The sequence below is a fragment of the Xyrauchen texanus genome, chromosome 2, assembly GCF_025860055.1.
Source record: "Xyrauchen texanus isolate HMW12.3.18 chromosome 2, RBS_HiC_50CHRs, whole genome shotgun sequence".
Taxonomy (NCBI): domain Eukaryota; kingdom Metazoa; phylum Chordata; class Actinopteri; order Cypriniformes; family Catostomidae; genus Xyrauchen; species Xyrauchen texanus.
In genome coordinates this window covers 47,365,035-47,386,699 of record NC_068277.1, presented here as the reverse complement: position 1 = coordinate 47,386,699, position 21,665 = coordinate 47,365,035, and the positions used below count along the sequence as shown (strand labels likewise).

The window sequence follows — 21,665 nt, the reverse complement described above, 5'->3', positions numbered from 1 at the left end:
AGACAGACAGACAGAGATACAGATAGATAGATAGATAGATAGATAGATAGATAGATAGATAGATAGATAGATAGATAGATAGATAGATAGATAGATAGATAGATAGATAGATAGATAGATAGATAGAAAGAACAAGTGACAGACAGACAGATAGATAGATAGACAGACAGACAGACAGATAGACAGATAGATAGATAGATAGATAGATAGATAGATAGATAGATAGATAGATAGATAGATAGATAGATAGATAGATAGATAGATAGATAGATAGATAGATAGATAGATAGATAGATACATAGATAGATAGATAGATAGATAAAAGTCCTCCTTTTTTCTGAGATCTTTTAAGGTTCAAAATCAGCACTGGCTATATTCCACTAATACAGCTAATCCAATATTTATCTTGATTATGACTTTGGACATTCCTTTAGTTGCGTTTTAACTGATCTGTTTTTTCTAACAAAAACAAAACGGCTTCTGAAAGCAAACCCATGAGACAGACAGTTAAGACATCTGGCAGGTATACAAGTCCAATGACGTTAAGTTTCCAGCACTCATCAACAGTTGTAGATTAGAGAAAGCCTGCACAGAAATCCAGCATAGAACATTGCGGTTGCAAGTCACAGCTGCTAAAAAGATAATGTAGATAATATATAAATTCATGGATATAAGACCACTATCAAAGTTCCAAAAAGGGTAAAAAAAATAAAATGGAGAACAGGGAACAGTTATAATGGAATGTATTGTTGTATCCTCCTGACCCAATCAGCAGTACAACTGCAGCTCTCTTGGTTTGACTAAATAGGAAACATATGTGAGGTTGGTTCTGAATATGGTCAAACAAAGTTGCTTATGTAATCAGATTTACATTTATCCATACGTTTTTATCCAAAGTAACTTAAAATTGAGGAATATGAAACAAAACTATTTATCCTAAGGCAGTAATAAGAGAAGTGCTGTAATACAAAGATCAACATTGCTCAGAGAAGCACAAATATTTTGAATTGAGAATTGTATTTATTTATTTATTTTTTGCATTAGTAGGATTGGGTCAAGAACAGAGTTGGGTCATTAGATGTTTTTTAAAGGTGGCTAGAGAATCAGCTGCTTGGGTGGGGTTTGGGGAAGTGAGGAACAAGTCTCCGCTACATTAATGGTCATATGGTCATGTGCTTGCATACATCCTTAGAATAATAGGATATTATGTCATATCTATCAAGATCATTTTGAGGTTTTCCCAAATTGCACTCACCCTCTCAAAACAAAACTGGAAGTTTGATAAAAGAAAAGTCCTGAGTATATATTTGCAAGAATTTCTGTTTAAGCAAGAAGGTTAAGCAGACTCTGCACCCTGAGTCTGGTCAATAAGCAGCCTTGTTGTATGCAGGTTGTTGACCTTGCTGTTTATAAAAAGTGCTTTTCATAAGTGACATAGAAGCACACTGTGACCCCCACCTATCCACACTTTGACATTCTATGTGGGTCGTGATCAGGCCACAAACAGCCTGGCAAAAATGTAACAAGCCAATGCTCAGAAGCCTCTGAGAGAGAGAAAAAAGACTGTACTGACATCAGTTGTGAGGTGTTGTTCTGCACTGTGGAGTGAATGGCTTTTGACTGTTTCACAGTGTACCTGTACCTTTATGCACTTTGCCACAGAATCAGGAACAGAATGTTTAGATGAATGATAGGCTCTCTGGAGCAAATGCAGCTCTGGAACATTCAGAACAGTGAAAATACTGTTGGAGTGTCCAACACAAGTTGGAAAAACAAAACAAAAAACAGGGTACCCATGGTTTCATATGTACCCTAACAAGCCAGAAATATCCAATTTAAGGAGCACTCTAAAAGTTTAACTCCAAAAGACATGAATTGTAATTTAGCAATATATAGGAAATCACAAGCACTCACATTAAAATTAAGACTCCAGTCATACCAGTAACCCTATAAAAGCTGTTTTATTCTACATGGAGGGGGTCCGCACATGGGGGCTGCCATGTTAGAATCACATGACCAGCTGAATACTACTCACTTAATCTCAGTAACTGTCCTGTTATTTGACACTGTCACTCATTGGTAATCATGGCTGACTATGAATATTATATTTCTACAATGGGATCTGAAACTGAAAACTATTGATTTTAATTATGCTGTATTGAAGCGGCTAGGTGTCAGTGTAAATCTAAGATGACATAAAGACAAAAGTTACACATTTAAGATTACATTTAAGGTTACTTGTAGCTAGATATATAAACTGGCAAGCTGTAGTTTAACCAGAATTTAGGAAACAGGGGAAACCCATCACTAAAACCCTACAGTTGGCAAGAGCTACCTCTAAATCATCAGGTCTTACTAGACCTGTCCGCGAATGGCAAATGCTTGCATGTGGTAAAACAGAACAGTTCCATTTGAGACAGTATACACTTTGAAAATGCATACACCACATGGCTGAGTGCAAAGTGCATAGTGTAAGTGCCCAGTGCATTTGAAACACAACCAAGTCACTAACCACCAGGGTGCCTCTGGGCAGAGGTTTTCAAAGTTTTCAGGTGTTGGGTGGTGACAGTGGGGTGAGGAAACCCCCCAATAACCAAAACAAGCAAGTACAACCCCCCATAATTTACACCATGATTGATGGAAAAATTAATTAAAGCTTCACGCTGCAACCCCCCAATGTTCAAGTCAAATCTATGCCCTTGCATACTTCACAGAATAGTGCTTGGCCCCTCCTCTTCTTGATATACGCAACCTCACTAGACCTAATTAAACAGGCCCCTGACTTTTCCTATTACTACTTCGCACATGATACAAAATGACCTGTCATTCAAGCCTAAAGATCTCATAATCTCATTATCCATCACTGCCTTCCTTTTAGACATCTTAGCCTGGGTCATGAAAAGTTACAATCAGTTCAACTTTGTGCTGAAGAAACTCCTCGTCATCCCTCCCAGCCTATTAATTGACCACAACATCACTAGTGTATCACCATACAGCTGGGCTCAACAACACTTAGAAAACTGGGGCTAGTGTTTGATTAGATAACTGGCCACATTTCAAAGTCTTCCCAGTCACATAGATACACACTTGACAACATCAGAAAAAATCAGACCATACCTGTCTCAACATGAGTCACAGCTCTTAGTCAATGTTCTGGTCATCTCAATACTTGACACATACCTAAGAAAACACACATGTAAGGATTGACTCAAGAAAGTGATTCACATTCTGAGCACACCATATAATAAACATGTAGGCCCAATTATAGTTATAATATATATATATATATATATATATATATTTCCCATTTATGTGGAAGTATGCCAGTAATAAGCATTTTATATTTTGGTAAAATGTGTTTAATTTGAGCAGTCTGACATCAAGTCCTGGTGAGATTTACTCCCACACTTCAGTGGCCCAACATGTGACATCTTAAAGTTACAGTAAATTAACAGTCGGGTTGTCACAAAGCATGTTAAAGGGATAGTTCACCCAAAAATGCAAATTCTCTCACCATTTACTCACCCCCATGCCATCCCAGATGTGTATGACTTTCTTTCTTCGGCAGAACGTAAACAAGGATTTTTAAAAGAATATTTCAGCTCTTCGGGTCCAAACGATGCAAGTGAATAGAGACTAAATCTTTGAAACTCCAAAAAGCAAATAAAGGCAGCATATAAGACTCCAGTGTTTTAATCAATATCTTCTGAAGCGATCCAGTTGATTTTGGGTGAGAACAGACCAAAATGTAACTCCTTTTTTTACTGTAGGCCTACATATTGCCAGTCTCTAGGCACAAACATGATTTCAAATTGATTACACTTCCTAGCGCTTGATGCCTGCACAGAGCGCTAGATGGTGCTAGGAAGTGTAATCAAGCTTGAAATAATGATTGCTAAGGAGACTGCTGATGTCATGATATAGTGAAAAATATATTTACATTTTGGTCACCCCAAACCTATTGGATCGCTGCAGAAGACATGGATTAAACCACTGGAGTCATATGGAATATTTTATGCTGCCTTTATGTACTTTTTGGAGCTTCATACTTTTGATCACCATTCACTTGCATTGTATGAACCTACAGAGCTGAAATACTCTCCTAAAAAATTCTGTTTGTGTTGAGCAGAAGAAAGAAAAACATGCACATCTGGGATGGCATGAGGGTGAGTAAATTATGAGAGAATTGTCATTTTTGGGTGAACTATCACTTTAATGCTTTAAGTCATTCTTCTGACAGTAATTGATTCACAAGCATCCTCAGGTATCTTTAAATACACATTTACAATTGTATCCAACATACAAACAATGAGTTTCATCTTATTACTTCATGAGGAAGTGTGCAGCTACTGTGCATGTGCCAAATACAATTAAACCTCAGTCATATGAACATCCCTCGATAAATAACACTGGAAACACTTTATAATAAGGTTGTATTTGTTAACATTAGTAAATCCATTAGGTGTCATGAACTAACAATGAACAATAGCCTATATATATTTTTACAGTATTTATTTATCTTAGTCGTTGTTGGTTAATACAATTGTTCTTAGTTTGATCATGCTAGTTCATAATGCATTCATGTGATCAAAAAGTAAATATATAAGTTAACTAGCATCAACAGCTAAAAAAGTACTATTTAATGAACGCAATACTGTAAAGTGTTACTATAACATTTCTAAATACTTTCTATCACATGAGAGACGTTTCTTCCCGTTTGCAGAAATGGCCCTTTTCACTCTTTCCCTCTAAATGAAAATGTAATTTCAGTCTATAAATCACAGTAACAGCGATCCCCTGTGGATTACAATATTTAACTCAGTAAAATTCATCGCAAATCGCGCCTTTAAAATCTAAAATATTTCAAATGTATCCGCCGATCTGCGACCAGATGAGCCACTGAGCTCCAAGTGCTTGCGTTGACTCTCGCGATGATTCGCTAGTCGAAATCTGATCTGAGATCAGTATTAAGACTAGTCGCTTGACCTAGTGACGCTGCTCTGAGTCAGGAAGAGGTAGTAGACAGCGAGGACTGGCCGACCTAAGGTATGTAAATGAAAAGTTTTTCGAAGGAACGACGTTCAGATCAAAATGTATATCATACCGAGATGTGTATGGGTTTATGATATTGATAACGTCGGGTTGAAACTTGTCTGTGTCACCGACGACAGGAAAGTTGGACTTGCTGATGTAACCGTCGGGTGGTGTGTCTGGTAGGTTGATTTTGCCTGCTAACTCACTTTATCTCACGTGGGAAATGAACTTGGAGCTTTAAAAAGTACATGTTTCATTACATTTGTGCTCTGTGATTCGGGCATTTTGCGGTAATATCTTATGTTTTAAATAACAATGTGATTACTTGTTGGAAGAGTGAGTTTCTCCCACGACTCAGCCCCGCCCAGCAGTGCGCTTGAGGAAACAGAGCAGTTTAATGTGAAATAAATCATCTTTCACTTCGGATTAACTTTGTGTGTTGCTTCCATTTATGGTACTTCTAGCACTGTGGACGTCTTTAAAACAATTCCACACAAAAAATATTGTTTTCTTCCAACAATTTTCAACAGTGTATGTTCATACATCACAGGAGATTCATGTGATGTGTTGTTGTCATTTTTTGAAAGTCATGAAAATTCCCACCACTGTGTCATTTCCAGCACATCTCTCATTCTGTATCAAGGTTATCTTTATTATCCCCAAGGGGCAATTTGTTGTACAGACAGCAGTGACTACAGCAGTGACACAACCATCAGATGAACAATAATAAATAGGAAATAATACAACAGGGAAAAATAATAATAATTACAAGACCCATACACATTGATTACAATATAAGAGTCAAGTCGAATTAGTCGAAACCAATGGCAGCTGGGACAAAGGAGTTTTTAAGGGTGTGTTCTCACTTGGCAGGTTTGGTTTCATTAAAGCAGACTCTGGTGCAGTTCATTTGAACAAGTGAGAATGCTGCCATCTGAACCTTGGTGCGCACCAAACAAGCAGACCGAGATTGCCTGAATAGTGGGTCTCGTTCCACTTCCAAATGAACTCTGGTGCGGTTTGATTGATATATGAACGCAGCATGGACCAAAGATGTCTAAACAGACAGAAAACAGAAGTAATTTGCTTAATACTGATCTCAAGCATACCTGGTTCTCCTCATCATAGGAGCTATGTTGCCCATTACAGTTCAGTGGAGCCATTTGAACCGCGTTGTACCACGGTGTGAAAATTGGCGGTTTTCATACCATGTACGTTTGCTTATCTATGGTATTGATAAAAAAATGGAACCAGACGGAGAATCTCACCTGCACATGCGCATCTCCTTTCCTCGTCTGGACTCAAGACTCGTCAACTTACCCCACACATGCATGCAGCGGAGAAGATGTCAGAGAGAAGCGAGGGGGTCTGACATAAGTGAGTGTGTGAGTTTCTCAACTGGTGGGTCGCAGGTCTATTCGGACTGGGTTGTGGACAGCAGGGAAAGGCTCACCCATTGAAGATATTTCGGCATCCTTCCAAGTGATGGCCTATTTAGGACTGCCGAGGCAGATTTAATGATAATATCACAATTGGCTTAAGGCTTCTCATCTGCACTTTCACACGAGTGTAACAGAACCAATCATGATCTGCTCTACTCTCTGACATGCGCATGCAACAACCGGGCTTCCCTCAATATTGCGGAGCGCAGACCTCAACTTTTTTTTCTCTCTCTCTTTATATTTAGTTCAATTACAGACAAGTACAATGCAAAAAAGTGCAAAGCAAATATAAGGCATTGTGGTAATATGTGAAACAGAGAATAATAACAACTAAAACATAAAATGAACATGTATGTAAAATAAATAAATAAATAAATAAATACAAATTATATTAATTAAATGAATAATAATAAATAAAAAATTAAAATATATATATATTTATATAAATACTGGGATAAAATGTGCTATTTAATATTAGGGCAGTTATGAATTTGAAAAACTTTATAATTTTTATTGTTTTTATAACTTTTTGTTTTGTGATCTCTTGTTTGAAAGGATTTCAAAGTACATTGTAAGGTCAGTGTTACAAAAGGTAATATATGAGGGTTATTTTTGTTTTATGAATATAAAACTTCGCCAAAATAATTATAAGATTAATAACGTAATTTAGATTTTCAGAAAAATATGGGTTTTGAAAACAATGTAAAATGTCAAGTTTCTAAATTAAGAATTTTGTTTAATATTTTTGTCATGTCTGTTTTAAAGGGCAATCAAAATTAAATGTTCAATATCTTCAAATGATTTGTTACAAAAATGTACAGTTTGAATATATCTACTAATGGCTGCATTTACAGGATAACATCTATGAATAATTTTGTAATTTATTTATTTTCTTTATTAGAAATGACATATTTGTATGATAATGTCCAAATGCTGTGCCAAGATATACAATGAGGTATAATGAGGAGGACTGGATCTTACATTAAAGGAATTTCTTATAAAATTGTTAAAACGTTTATCATAAAAGGACAGGCCGTTTACAAAAAGTTGAGTATTTTGTAAGGTTGTATTATTAATATCTACATTTGAGAATTTGGTTTGAGATTATTATGCCATTTGGGATAGCCCTAATTGCTTTGGTAAATTCTTTTTCATTTACAAAAAAGATATATATTTTGAAATAAAATTAGGGTATGTTTATAATTGCCCATTCTTGTCATATAAGACGGTGTACAACTCATATGTTGTGCCAAACCCAATTCTTCTTGTAGAGTGACTTCTTATTATGCTTGATATTACTGTTCCATATAAAACACCTGCTAGGATAAAAATTGTGTTTCACGTAATCTTGATGGTGTAGAAGTGAAATGTTTACTTTCCAATAGCCTAGATTTCTAGAATTACACTGGATATCTTCAAATTTAATATCTAAGGTTAAACAACTTTGTGATCAGTGAGAGTAGCTGGGGAAATTTTTTAGTTTGCGAAACCTTTTGTTCTAAATCTGAGGGAATTAGCCAAATGTCAATTGCAGACAGCAAAACTGATGTGATCAATTTCAATTCTAGTGAGACTTTTCTAGTTTAAAGCATTACGGAGGAAGTCAAGTCCAGTGTCAAGTTTCATATGAAATAATCTAAAGGTAGAATCTATTAGACCTCATTTTATATCAACAGTGGCATTTATAGTTAAAGTTTCAAGATGTGTTTCAGCTAGAATTTATTTTTCATAAATACTATAATTTCATTATTATATTACTATTATTTAAGACTAGCACATTAAGACTGACCAAACCATGGTAACGAGGAGCCTTTCCTCCTGTGTAATATGTATGTTCTGTTTGAATATGTTTGAATTTAGGAGACAAACAGGATAATAATCGGCTCATATAATTAAATTTGCTCTTCAATTTTTAAAAGGGGGAGAAGAAACATCCTGTTGCTTTTGTTGTTGACATCAACAACAAAAATAATGTCACTTGATGCATGTTCTTGTACTGGAAAACCATGAACAAAACTATGCAGCATAAAAGGAAATGCAACCCAGAATACATTAAATACAGGTTACGTTTTTACTGTGGTGGGTTGCCACTTGATTTCCAATGTAAAATCTGTCCTGAAGCAAAACCAGTTGAGAACCACTGAGTTAAAGGTACAGACAGGAGGATTCTGGCAGTGCTGTCATGCAGCTACAGTATGTTAACCGTTAATAATCATAGGACATTACTTTAAAGCTCACACAGCTGATGTTATTTTTCATTTAGTAGTTAATTTAACATTTTCAAAAAGGAGACTTTTTTTTACACATACTTGATTTATATATATAAAAAAAAACGGTTTCAAGTTACAATTATTATAAAACATTTGTTAACCCACCCCCAAAAACAAAACCCTTCTGTTTTCATTCCTTTATAGGTCATTGTAACTGATAATAATAGTTGTGTAATACCGTATACCGTGATTTTCTGAGATCGTTATCGTACTGTAAAAATTTCATACCGTTGCAACCCTACTGCCATCAGCCATCCTTGCAGCATATCTTTGTTTATGTGTACAACAGAGGAATTCCTGCCACTGTTTTGGCTCCTTTACACATTTTATTAACCCTTCGCTTGATCTCAGCTGGTAAAAATGCCACCATATATACATATATAAATCCAACAAGCGCATTTTGCCCAGCAGCCAGCATTGTTTTGGATGTTCGTCAAGTTCTGTTGAAAAATATACGTCATAAAAGCAGTCCAATCAGGTTGTGACTTTTTCCTGATGTCGGTGTTAAAAATGCCAGTGTGAACGCTAAGTGAACCAGGACTAAATGTATAATTTTCTTTTTTGGTCTGGACCAAGAGAACCGAACTGCATGTGTGAACACACCCTTAAACTTCTTAAACAGGGGGTGGCTGGAATCATCCAGAATTGACTCTACCTTCTTCACTGACCTGACCTTATACAAATAAGTTAAATCATGCAAGGTCGTGCATGCAATTTTGCTGCACACTTTAACGATGCCCTTCAATCTATTTTTATTTTTGAGATTGAGTGACATGTACCAGCTGATAAAAGAAAATGTAAGAAAGATTTAATAAAACAAGAATAAAACATTTTCATGAAGCGGAATGCTTACGATAAGAGTACATGCACTGATGGGCTTTTCTGCACACAGCATCTACATGAGACCCAAAGGTCAGCTTGTCATCAATTTCATCTCTTTAGTTTTAGACACATTAATGTCCAAAAAGGATGACTTGCACCAGACACATTACAAGACCATTATCAGGATCATCACTGCTGAGGAGAGACACGATCACTGAACTGTCGGCTAACTTAATGATGTGACGCCTCTCATATTGGCTCTGGCACTTGTTAGTATACAAGACAAATAAAAGGCTGCCCCTGGTGTGACCTTTCACCTATATAGTGTTAAATAGAATTCCATGGTGATTCAAATGACTCATTTAGCATTTTTGAAATGATCTCCTTTATCATATCAAGGCAAATTTTATTGCTAACATTTATGTATCCTAAATACACACAGATAAATAGTATTTTCACACTTTTTGCATTATTTGGCAAAATTACAGCTTGATTGGAAAACTTGATTGGTTTTGGGACAAGGCAAAAAGAGTTAAATCTGTACACAAAAGGCATTTGAAATGTACCAAAATAAATAATGAAAGCCTGGTAAAAAGTTTTCAAGTCACACTGGCACCAACAATCATGCCACACTCAATCACTGAGATCACTTTTTTTCCCCCATTCTGATGGTTGATGTGAACAATAACTGAAGCTCCTGACCTGCATCTGCATGATTGTATGCATTGTACTACTGCCACATGATTGGCTGATTAGATAATCGCATGAATAAGTAGGTGTACAGGTGTTCCTACTAAAGTGCTCAGTGATTGTATGTATGTCCAAATTCTCAGTATTCATAAAACGGCAAGCAAGAAATACCCGGATGACCTACTATTTCCGGAGAGATCCTTAAGTGCAGATTGACTGGACACTTTACGATCCCTTAATCCCTCGAGAGCTGAGGAGAGGTCACATCCAAAAGGCTGGATTTAAAAGAACGTCAAGAACCGCGAGTCTCTTTTTAAATGTGATATAAGTGTGATATAAATCCCAAGAATGTTGTTTCTTGTGCTTAAATTAATGGTGTTTGACAAAACTAGAGTATATTGTTTTTGTGGTTGTTGTTATTATGTCATATGATTATTGAGTGTTTTCTTAACTTTTTATTAGTGGTGAAACATGGCTCATATGTTCTCTCGTCAACATTGCACTCTTATGATGTGATTACAGATGGCTTGCAGTGATATAAATAAGTCCAACCTTGCTGGTGACTGCTGTGATGGTGAGGACTCCAGGTGTGCAGCAGCAATGGAGAAAGGGAGGGACTCATATCTCAGCCCAACAGAAAACCCCTCCACCATCAGTGTATCCTCTAGTATCCCACCAGACCAGCAAGGCTATGATGTGGAGTTTGATCCTCCTCTAGAGAGCAAGTATGAATGTCCTATCTGTCTGATGGGTCTCAGGTCAGCAGTGCAGACACCATGTGGACATCGGTTTTGCAACTCGTGCATCAAGAAGTCTATCAGGTTAGTGGTTTTTGTTGTTTTTGCAGAATCGTTTGAGTGCATGCAAATTAGAAGTATTTATATAATTGTCCATTGTGTTTTCACTTTCAAAATTCGATTTTTTGAATCCCTTTCTTCTGCCTGTTAGGGATACAGGGCAGAAATGTCCAGTTGACAATGAGGTGCTGCTAGAGGAACAACTCTTTCTTGATAACTTTGCAAATCGAGAGATTCTGTCACTCACTGTCCGGTGCCCTAATGTAGGGTGCACTGATAAATTGGAGTTACGGCATTTGCAGGTGAACTACTTTGTTGTTAACTCTCCTGGACATTTTTAGTGGGTTACAAACAGATCCAAATAAAAGCAATGCATTTACATGGAGTAAATGTGACCTGCTCCATCATTTTGAGTCACTTTGACTGTGAAAATTTTGTTTTATGCACTCAAGTAAAAGAGAAAGTTCATAATTTAATTGAATATATCACGCCAGCAGTTTGGAATAGAAACATAATTATATTATTAGAAGGCTCTCCTTTAGTGCAAAAACTCAAAGTGTGTTTCTGACTAAAAGTGAATCAAAGGCCTAATTTACAACTTGCATTAACATGCGTTTTTTTTGGTGATCATATCGCTATCGGATATCACTTGACTACATTAAATGACAGTTCTAAATCCGCCCAATACTTATTGTGATCGGATCATTATCTGATCACTGAAACTACATTTGGAGGTCGTCGGGGACCACATTCAAAGGTGTAAATGCAGATGTGTTTTCGTTATCTGGATACTACTGCGGAAGTAATGAACCCTTTGGGCCCACAGAGAAATATGAATAACTATTGTCTTGATCAACGCAAAATAGGTATAGTTTTAAAGCTTAGAAGCTCTACTTTACAATACATGCGGGCATTATGACCAAAACTGAACAAGTGCTTTGAAATTTCCAGACAAATCAGAAGTGTTCCATTTTTATAATTTATTAATAATTTTGCATTGTATATATTATTGTAATCAGTAAAAACATCAAACTTATCAAATAGATGTGTGTCATATGTTGTTGTAAAGTTTTCAAAGAGTAGAATACAGCTTATTTGTTTTTCTTGCAGACAAAAATATAGTGAGTTATAGCCAAGTACATGTCTTTATAATACAAGTTACATGTAAACCAGTGTGGCTTATATGCCACATTTTTGCTTATAAATTTATGAAAATAAACAGAACATACAGTGCTGTGCAAAAAGTATTTGCCCCAACCTGATTTCTGCTGTTTTTGTGTATATCTCATAATACATTTTCAAAACTTCTAACAAAATCTAACCTAAAACAAAGGCAATCGAAGTAAACACAAAATACAGTTTTTAAATAATAATGTTATTTATTGAAGCAAAAAATATGTCCAATATCAACTGGGACTGTGTGATAAAGTATTTGTATCTTGTGTTCAAAACACTTGGAGCGCAAATCTGAACTAAGGGATCTCAAGATGTATTTTAAGTATGAAACTATATTTAACTTGACACAGTGACCTAAAAATTGTATGTTTATGACACAACGCTACACAAGCATGTCTGACGCAAGTGTACATTAAGGGTCCTTGAACAAGCCCTCATAATAAATCTCCAACAGATTGACAAATTCACTTGTGAAATGGATTGCTGTGAACTGTATGCCAATGACTGACTTATGATCAATAATATAGTAGTAAACAATACATTGTATTCTAAAGCCGCTTTTTGTATTTCCTTATTAATGATTAACTCTTCTGCTACAGGAATGTAATGCATTTTAATTATCTGAATATTTTTTATTTTATATATATATATATATATATATATATATATATATATATATATATATATATATATATATATATATATATATATATATATATTATTATTATTATTATATATAATTTTGTAATATTTAAAAATAACTATGTATCATTATTTCATCATTATATATAGAATTATTGTTATATGAGGGGCTTTCTCAGCAAATATTTGTATATGCGATTAATTTATCGGGACACCATGTAATTAATTTGATTAAAATTGTTAATCGATTGACAGCCCTAGTTACAATGCTATTTCAAAAGCTCTGGGACTCCACAAAGAACCACAGTGAGAGCCATTATCACCAAATGGAGAAAACTTGTCACAGTAGTGAACTTTCCCAGAAGTCGCTGACCTTCCAAAATTCCTCTCAAGAGCACAGCGGCAACTCATCCAGAAAGTAGCAAAAAAGCCAAGGACAACATCCAAGTAACTGCTGCAGGCCTCTCAAAGGTCAATATAGGTCACTGTTCATGACTCCACGATCAGAAAAACACTGGCCAAAAATGCCATCCGTGGAAGAGTGGTGAGGCAAAAACCACTGCTAACCCAGAAGAACATTAAGGCTCGTCTGAATTTTGCCAAAACACACCTCGATGAACCTCAAAGCTTTTGGGAGAATGTTCTGTGTGGACTGATGAGTTGAAAGTGAATCTGTTTGGAAGACGGGTCTCATTACATCTGCCGTAAATCAAACACAGAATTCCACAAAAAGATCATCATACCTACTGTTAAACACGGTGACCAGGGCGACTCGCAATAATTGATGGAAACATGAATTCTGCTCTCTACCAGAAAATCCTAAAGGAGAACTTCCAGTCATCAGTCCATGAGTTGAAGCTCAAGCGCAACTGGATTATGCATCAAGACAATGAATAGCATAGGAGTAAGTCCACCTCTGAATGGCTCAAAAGAAGCTAAATTAAAGTTATGGAGTGTCTTAGTCAAAGTCCTGACTTGAACCTGATTGAGATACTGTGGCAGGACCTTAAACAGGCAGTTCATGCTCTGAAACCCTCCAGTGTGGTGAACTAAAGCAGTTCTGCAAAGAAAAGTGGGCCAAAATTCCACCGCAGCGTTGTGAAAGACTGATCTCCAGTTATCACAAGCATTTGATTGCAGTTGTTGCTGCTTAAAGTGGCACAACCAGCTATTATGTTTAAGGGGGCAGTTCGTTTTTCACGTGGGTGATATAGGTGTTGGATAACATTTTTGCTTTAAATGAAAATATATATATAGAAAAATTATATATATTTAAAAAAAAATACAAAATATATATACACATACACACATACATACAGTACTGTGCAAATGTTTTACACACTTGTGAAAAACGTTCAAAGTGAGGATATCTTACAAAATAATGACATAAGTACTTTTCATTATTCAGTTAAGGTCATACAAAGTCCAGTAAACAGAAAAAGAGCTAAATCATTACTTGCACTTTTGCTTTCAAAACAGCACTAATTGTCCTACTTCCAACTGGAAACAGTTTTTCTTGTTTGTTGGCAGATAGGATGATCAAAGCTTCTTGGAGAATTTGCCACAGTTGTTTTATTTATTTGGCTGTCTTTTCATGTAATCTCAGACAGACTCGATGTTCTGTGGGGGGCTTCGTAAGGCCATCTGTTGCAGGGCTCCCTGTTCTTTCATTCCGTTATGTTCTATTTGCAAAATGAATGTTTGGGAGTATAAAATGGATGTTTCCTATTGACACACTAAAGTAGCAGAAATAAATAACCATCATAAGACAAATGTTTTTGTGAAACATCTTATATGCCTAAGACTTTTGCACAGTACTGTGTGTATTTTTATATATATATTTGAAAACTGTATTTTGTGTTTACTCAGGTTGCCTTTGTTTTGTGTTCTCTCATTTGAAGATCTAAAACAATTTAGTATGAAAAATACACATAAATGGAAGAAATCAAAAAGGGGCAAATACTTTATCACATCACTGTAAAATATCACAAAATTACTTGGAGGAGGGGATTCCCCTTAAAACGAGCCCACACACACAATGTAATTGGATGCATAGTTCATTAGATAATCTATTCATAGATGGTTCATAAAACATAATGTGCTATCTGGCTAAAAACACGTTAGCTTTCCTGGATCAGATGACTTCATCGGAAATGATTAGGGCTGAAACGATTAGTTGACGTTATCAACAACGTCAACAATAAAAAAAATTTGTCGACAAAAATTGTAATTGTCGTATAGTTGTTTGATCTCATTTAACATAACATGAGATCACATTAAACTCTAATGATGACTCGTGAGAGAAGCACTTCAGCTCACACCTGACTGAGGAGAGGAAGAATTACACAGCTCACAGTCCAGACGCACTCTAAACTTTCCAAACAGCTTCATCTTATGTAGATCGCAATAATCGGTTAAGAGCTAATGATTAACCGTTGCAACAATCGCTGATTAGTCAAATAATCATTAGATTAATCGATTATCAAAATAATTGTTAGTTGCAGCCCTAGAAATGATGTTGTACATTGCTCCGCATGAAACGCTAAACTAATATAACTAATATCGCGTGAATACTGATGTGGCTGAGAATATAATCAAAATAATACAAATTCAAATAATTGAAAATAAAATAGAATCCGCGATATGGCCCCTATCAACCCCCCTAAAAGGATGCTATTTCATTAAATAAATGTAGGTCTTCATTGTCTGGATTAAGATGGTTCAAGCACAGGCAGTGTTTTCAATGGCCTTGGTGGTGCGCAAACAGCCCACATAAACTCCATCTCTCTCTGGAGTGTTTTGTTAGTCTGCTGTGCGTTTTTCTTATAACGTACACTGAGAATGCAAAGTCAGTTTATGTTCATGTAATTCAAAACATTCTTGAAATAACATGACACTGGGGCACAGAAGAGGTGGCATTTCACCACATTGTAAATCAGCATATTTAAATACAAATGTCTTCAGTTTACTTAAAAAAATTTTTTTTAAAAAGGCTTGAGGGTTTAGGACCAATGCTGTGTGAATGTAATGAAATTATGACAGAAATATTGTTGTACTACGATAAAATGTAAGTATTCAATAATACTCATTCATTATTATATTGCAGTAAAATAGTACAGTTCACTAATTAAATCTCTTAAATAGTTATTGCGGACAGACTTCCATGACGTTTTACACTAAACCATTTAGTGTCATTTATAGGTAAATGTTGTTTATTCATTAGTAGGGCTGGGACGGTTACCGCAATACCGCGGTCACGTGACTCCAACCGCGGGTCTGAGCTTGTCACCGTCGTCACCGCAAAAAAACAAAAACAAAAAAAACATTGGCCTGCACATGTGTGCACGTTGTGTCTAATGACATGGATTCATTGATTCTAATGATATGGATTATGTCTAATGATATTAGCCTACATGGAGTCAAGGTTTTCTAAACAAAACTTATCAAAATATGGAGCAAATCCGACCTTTCGCGAGTTGGGGAGCGCAATGTTCCATGACACATAATAACATTCCATTTGTATTAGAGATGCGCGGATGGGCTATTATTATTTAATCCGCAACCGCATCACAAAACTCATCTGTCCGCACCAACGTTTTTTGATAAATTTTCAAAACCGTATCCGCGGTTGACTGTTTTAAGGTCTGAGCGATGCAAGGCGCTGCTGCCGCGAGGCTAGAAAGCTCTTGGCTGTTCTAGAAAGGAGACTGATCCAATGCAGCAAAGATATTTTAAAGGCTAAAGTCCCTAGTAGGCTATAGCCTATTGGCTATGTTGTATCCCCAGAATATCAGCAGTGAAGTCCGTTTCCGATTGGCGCACAGGGATAAAAATAAATAAATAAATAGTAACGCACATCGGCAAACCTGACTACTAGGCTACTGTAGCCTAAAATTTTATCATTTTGTTTTGAATTTTGTTTAAAATGCATTTTAAGATTTCTATTTATTTCTCATGTCTGTGAGGCAGTAGGCCTAGCCGCCGAGTTTCGGTTCATTTATGAGAGAGCTCACGCGCAAGAGATCGCATCGGCGCTATATCTGCTATATTTGCTTCTTATTTATTAATTCCAGGCAATTAGTTAATGAAACAGTGATTAAAATTAAGATACAATTTATACAAAACGAAATTTTAAGTTAAAGAAAGGCTTTCTACAAAACAAAACTTAATAAAGTGGTCAAAATCATGTCTGACCCATCTTCAATGCGAATGTATCTGAGAATAATCTTAAATAAGGAAATCTATACAGTGATTAGTTCATGCCAAATTACGGCTTGATGAAAATTTGACTTTAAAATTGTGCTCGTTTTTTTTCTTCGGATGTAGGTGACAATATTTAAAGTCTGTCTATCAAAAGCGACTTCTGATGTGTGCGCCAAAGTCTGTCGGGGAGTGGGACTTCTCTGATCCAATGTAATGTATTTAATGCGGTTTACCGCTATACCGCGGGAATATCTTGCTTTTCAACCGCGGTTAGAAAAAAGCCATACCGCCCCAGCCCTATTCATTAGCTACGGATTGATATGTTGGTACATTTATACAAATGTTTATACAATTAACAAAATCAAAATTTATGATGAATATTATTCTTCCATGAACCCATTAAGTGGAAAACGTGACTTGACATCAGAAAGCTGGTGATCCACTGACTGATAGATGTGGGAACAGAGAGGTTTAATTTAGTCCAGAGAATAGCTGAGATGATGGGAGTTGAATGCCAACTGAAGTCCAAAAAATATCAGTTGTAGAAGTTTTGCTTTTATTTAAAGTATACACACACACTCACAAACAAGCATTCTTTAAAAATAGTCAGATCTTATCTGTACAATAATTAACTACAGAAACCAGGTTTTCCCCCACAGTAATTAATGTCCTATAGATTACCAGCTGTAATCATATTAAGGGTGCACTTTTGTGTTTGTGTCGTCTTGTACTTACACTGACACCTAGTGGCCTGGATGCAGCATCATTTAAAATCAATAGTTATCAGCCTTTTCAATGCCATTGTAGAAATTTACTTTTAACGGTCAGCCAAGATTTCTTTAATCAATGAGTGAAAGTGTCAAATAACAGGACGGTTACCGAGATTAAGCGAGTAGTATTCGACTGGTCATGTGATTCTAACATGGCAGCCCTCATGAATTAACCCTCTCCACGTAGAATAAAACCTCTTTTATAAGGTTACTGATATAACTGGAGTCTTAAGCCCATGTTAGTGGTTATGATTTTATACATATGCTGCAAAATTACAATTCATGTCTTTTGGAGTAAAAAATGTTTAATGAAGAAAAGATTACTGAGTGCACCTTTAAGGATTCCAGTCTTTGCTGTCTGTGGGTTTAAAATAATTCTTGAAACTTAATTGTTTTATAGATTGGGGAATGTTTTAAATCACAGAGGATGCTTTTTGATCATTGCATTTTTGTCAAGTAACTTTTAGATTGGATAATATTTAAAGCTTCGAGGTGCTTAAAAAAGAAGATTTTGGTACCTTGAAAATGCTTGAAAAGTGCTTGAATTTCACTCTTAAAAAGCTATGTGAAACCTGGTTTTAGATGAGAAGCATATTATCACTTACAAAGTGCCAAACGTGAGATGAATATTAGTACATTTGCTTAGCCAACCTGAAATTTAGCTTTGGTGGACGGCAAAAAAAGTTCACAGTGGCGATACTTTTGACTGCAAGGTGTAAATGCAATCCAGTTAAAAATTATACAGATACTATCCGTATATAAAACTAATGTTAATGCAAGGTGTAAATGGGTCCCAAATGCTGGAGCAGGTCACAAATACATCTTCTTTCGCAAGACATTTCAAACACATAAGTCAATGGTCTTGAACTACCTTTCTGAATTGCAGTTGTCATGGTGTCATTTTTGTTATTTTTTTATCTGTGTTGTTACTCTATCAGAAACACTTGTGTAAGTTTGCCACGGTGCCATGCCCTCAGTGTCAGGAGTTTGTTCGGAAGAGCCATCTGGATGAACACAAGATCCAGCAATGCTTACAGCGACTCATGACCTGCCCTGACTGTGCAGGGAACTTTGTATATGCTGACAAACAGGTGAAAAGCTGTTTTCATGTTCACATACTGGATTTGTTTAAAATTACTTATAAAGTACTGCCTAATGACTAGGTTATTGGGTTGTTAGTAGGCATTTTAAAATTGTTAATGGTTATTTTAGTTGATTATATTTTAATAGAATGCATTTGATTGGGTTTTTGTTGTGTTTGGTGTTGTTGGATGTTGCATTGGTGTCTGAAACATTTTTTTCCCCTTGTAGATTCATGAACAGACATGTCCTTTTGCCAATACAGTGTGTAACTATTGTGAAATGGAGCTTATTCGGGATCAGGTGCGTCAGAGAAAATATCACAATAAATTGAGACACAACAGGAAATTACTTTATTTTTTTATAATAATAATAAAACTTGCAGTGTGGAACTATGTAGCTGAATGTGAATTTTGTGTTTTGGTTTCAGTTGGCGTTGCACTGTGACACAGATTGTCTCAAAGCTCCTGTAGCCTGTACTTTCAGCACTTTTGGTTGTTGTGAAAAGGTGGGGCTCGTGATTCATGTTCCAAAACTACTTCCCTTTTAGTTATCTGTGCAGTACCACTTTTACTTGTCAGTACACATCATTTAAGAAAGTAAGTGATTTCTTTGCACATGTATTTGATTTAGATGCCGAGAAATGAACTGGCACAACACATGCAGGAATTCACACAGATGCATATGCGTTACATGGCCGAGTTTCTGCGCAGCCAGACTCTGAATAGATGCCTAACATCGTCAGTTGCTGGCAGCTCCTCGTCAGATGAACGTGGCGCGTCCTCCAGAATGGTAGAACCTTGCAACTGCAACCAGGAGCTAATGAACCTGCGGGAGACGGTCTTGGAGCTGGAAGGCCGGCTGGTGCGTCAAGATCAACAGATCCGCGAACTGTGTATTCACAACGAGACGCAGAAAACCCAGCTCACAGAGCTACGTCGTAAGCTGAGCTCACTGGAGGAGGCCACCCGAGAGTTGGAAGCCCAGCAGTACCAAGGCATCTACGTGTGGCGGTTGGAGAACTTTTCGGCCCACCTGCGCAACCAGGAAGCTGGTCAACCTGTAGTCCTCCACAGTCCACCTTTCTACACTGGCCGGCCGGGGTACAAACTCTGCCTTCGGCTACACCTGCAAACCCCCAGCGCCCCCCGCTGCTCCAATTATATCTCACTTTTCGTGCACACTATGCAGGGTGAGTTTGACAGCCAGCTTTCCTGGCCCTTCCAGGGCACGATCCGGCTGGCAGTGTTGGACCAGGTCGAGGGGCAGCACCATGTGGAAGTGATGGAGACCAAGCCTGACCTGCAGGCCTTCCAAAGGCCCACCATGCAGCGCAACCCCAAGGGGTTTGGCTACGTCACTTTCCTGCACCTACAGGTGTTGCGGCAGCGTGGCTTTGTGAAAGAGGACGTACTCCTAGTGCGCTGTGAGGTTACACCACGGTTCGACGCCAGCCTCAGGAGAGAGGGCGTGCAACCTCGGGGCCCAGAACCCTCACTTTAATTTCCTTCACTGTCCTCCTGCATTTTTAAGTTCTCATACACAAACACACTGCCAAACTTTCTTAGACTTTGTTGTACACCAGGCTTAGGAATTAACTCTCGCATGTCCCTTGTGAAGTGTTTGATATAGATGTTTCTTAAAAGCATTTCAATGTAATTCAATCAATGGACAACCACCTGTGTAATTAGCTAAATCACTGAATGGCTTAAAAACTAAGCTAAAGGATATAGGAGCATTAATGGTGCTGCTTTTGCTAAGTGTTATCTTCCATTTCATTTCACAATACTACAATAAACTGCAAATCTCATCTGATCCAGAAACTCAAGAGTAGATCTTGTTATTTGAATGAGACTCAAATAAAATAAATACAACTTTTTGCTGTAATTTATACTGGAAAGACCAATGTTAAACATAAGGACAGATCAGCACAGCACAGTACTACAATTCTTCTAAATCTAGTGCATCGTGTTCTTTGAACAATGTTAAAATTAATTTAGTCTTGACACCAATGTTCAATTTCACTGCAAGTTTTTTGAACCAAGACATGGTTTCATGGTTGGATAACATCAATAGGAATGCATATCCTTTTTTTTTTTTTTTTATCAGACGTAATAATGTATTTAAGGTAATCTTGCATATGTTTGTTGACACTGGAAATCTGACAAAATCCTTTTACAGAAAAATTTTTTTATCCTCCACTGGACATTGCTCTTACATGTGTTTGTATTTCAATTTATAAGTTATTGTTATGAATGATTGTCAGATGTTTTTTTGCTTCATCTGTGACAAAAAAAAATATATAAAAATAAAAAGCTCATCCAAAAACTCACAGAATGTTTGTCAGAGATGCGTCCTTGTACCATCAATAGTCTCGCAGATATCGGCCATACCAGAATTCACCCTACTTGTAGCAGAAAGAAATCTGGTAATTTCACTAAACCATGACAAGTAATCCTTATCTCAGGGTGGTTGGTTTGTGCTCTTGTGTTGCTTTGTTTAGTGCAGCTTTGAAGAATGTGAGAAACTCAAATTTGTAATTGAATGCATTGAAATCTGTATGGTTTACATATTACCCTCTAGGATTGTTTTGTTTTTGGGTAGTGACTGTACCTTCTGTTGACAAGTTAAAGTATGTTAAGATGATGGCTGACAATTAAAAATGTTTTGGTCCGATTAAGTTAATCAGAATTTTGGGTTTCCTACTTGTATACCTGCAGTTCCATAGATTGGGGTGAC

At 36.6% G+C, this 21,665-nt stretch overlaps 1 protein-coding gene across 2 annotated transcripts; it reads left to right on the top strand.

Moving 5' to 3' along the window:
* The first annotated feature begins 4,987 nt into the window (after positions 1–4,987).
* On the top strand, positions 4,988–21,595 carry LOC127654858 (TNF receptor-associated factor 6). 2 transcript variants are annotated; one of them, XM_052142365.1, is made up of 8 exons: positions 5,009–5,046; positions 5,172–5,213; positions 10,781–11,079; positions 11,207–11,357; positions 18,785–18,937; positions 19,158–19,229; positions 19,357–19,434; positions 19,560–21,595. In XM_052142365.1, exons 3-8 carry the CDS (start codon positions 10,781–10,783, stop codon positions 20,427–20,429), a joined length of 1,623 nt encoding a protein of 540 aa, XP_051998325.1. In that variant the 5' UTR covers positions 5,009–5,046; positions 5,172–5,213; the 3' UTR covers positions 20,430–21,595. The 2 variants fall into 2 exon arrangements, with proteins under 2 accessions (XP_051998335.1, XP_051998325.1); XM_052142375.1 differs by lacking the exon at positions 5,172–5,213 and having other exon boundaries at positions 4,988–5,046.
* The last annotated feature ends 70 nt before the right edge of the window (positions 21,596–21,665 follow it).

Excerpts from the sequence above, each read along its gene's own strand:
- LOC127654858 (XM_052142375.1), top strand. The coding sequence starts at position 10,781 with ATGGCTTGCAGTGATATAAATAAGTCCAACCTTGCTGGTGACTGCTGT. Across the intron at positions 11,080-11,206 it reads TGCATCAAGAAGTCTATCAG|GGATACAGGGCAGAAATGTC; the intron begins GTTAGTGGTTTT and ends TCTGCCTGTTAG. Across the intron at positions 11,358-18,784 it reads TGGAGTTACGGCATTTGCAG|AAACACTTGTGTAAGTTTGC; the intron begins GTGAACTACTTT and ends TTACTCTATCAG.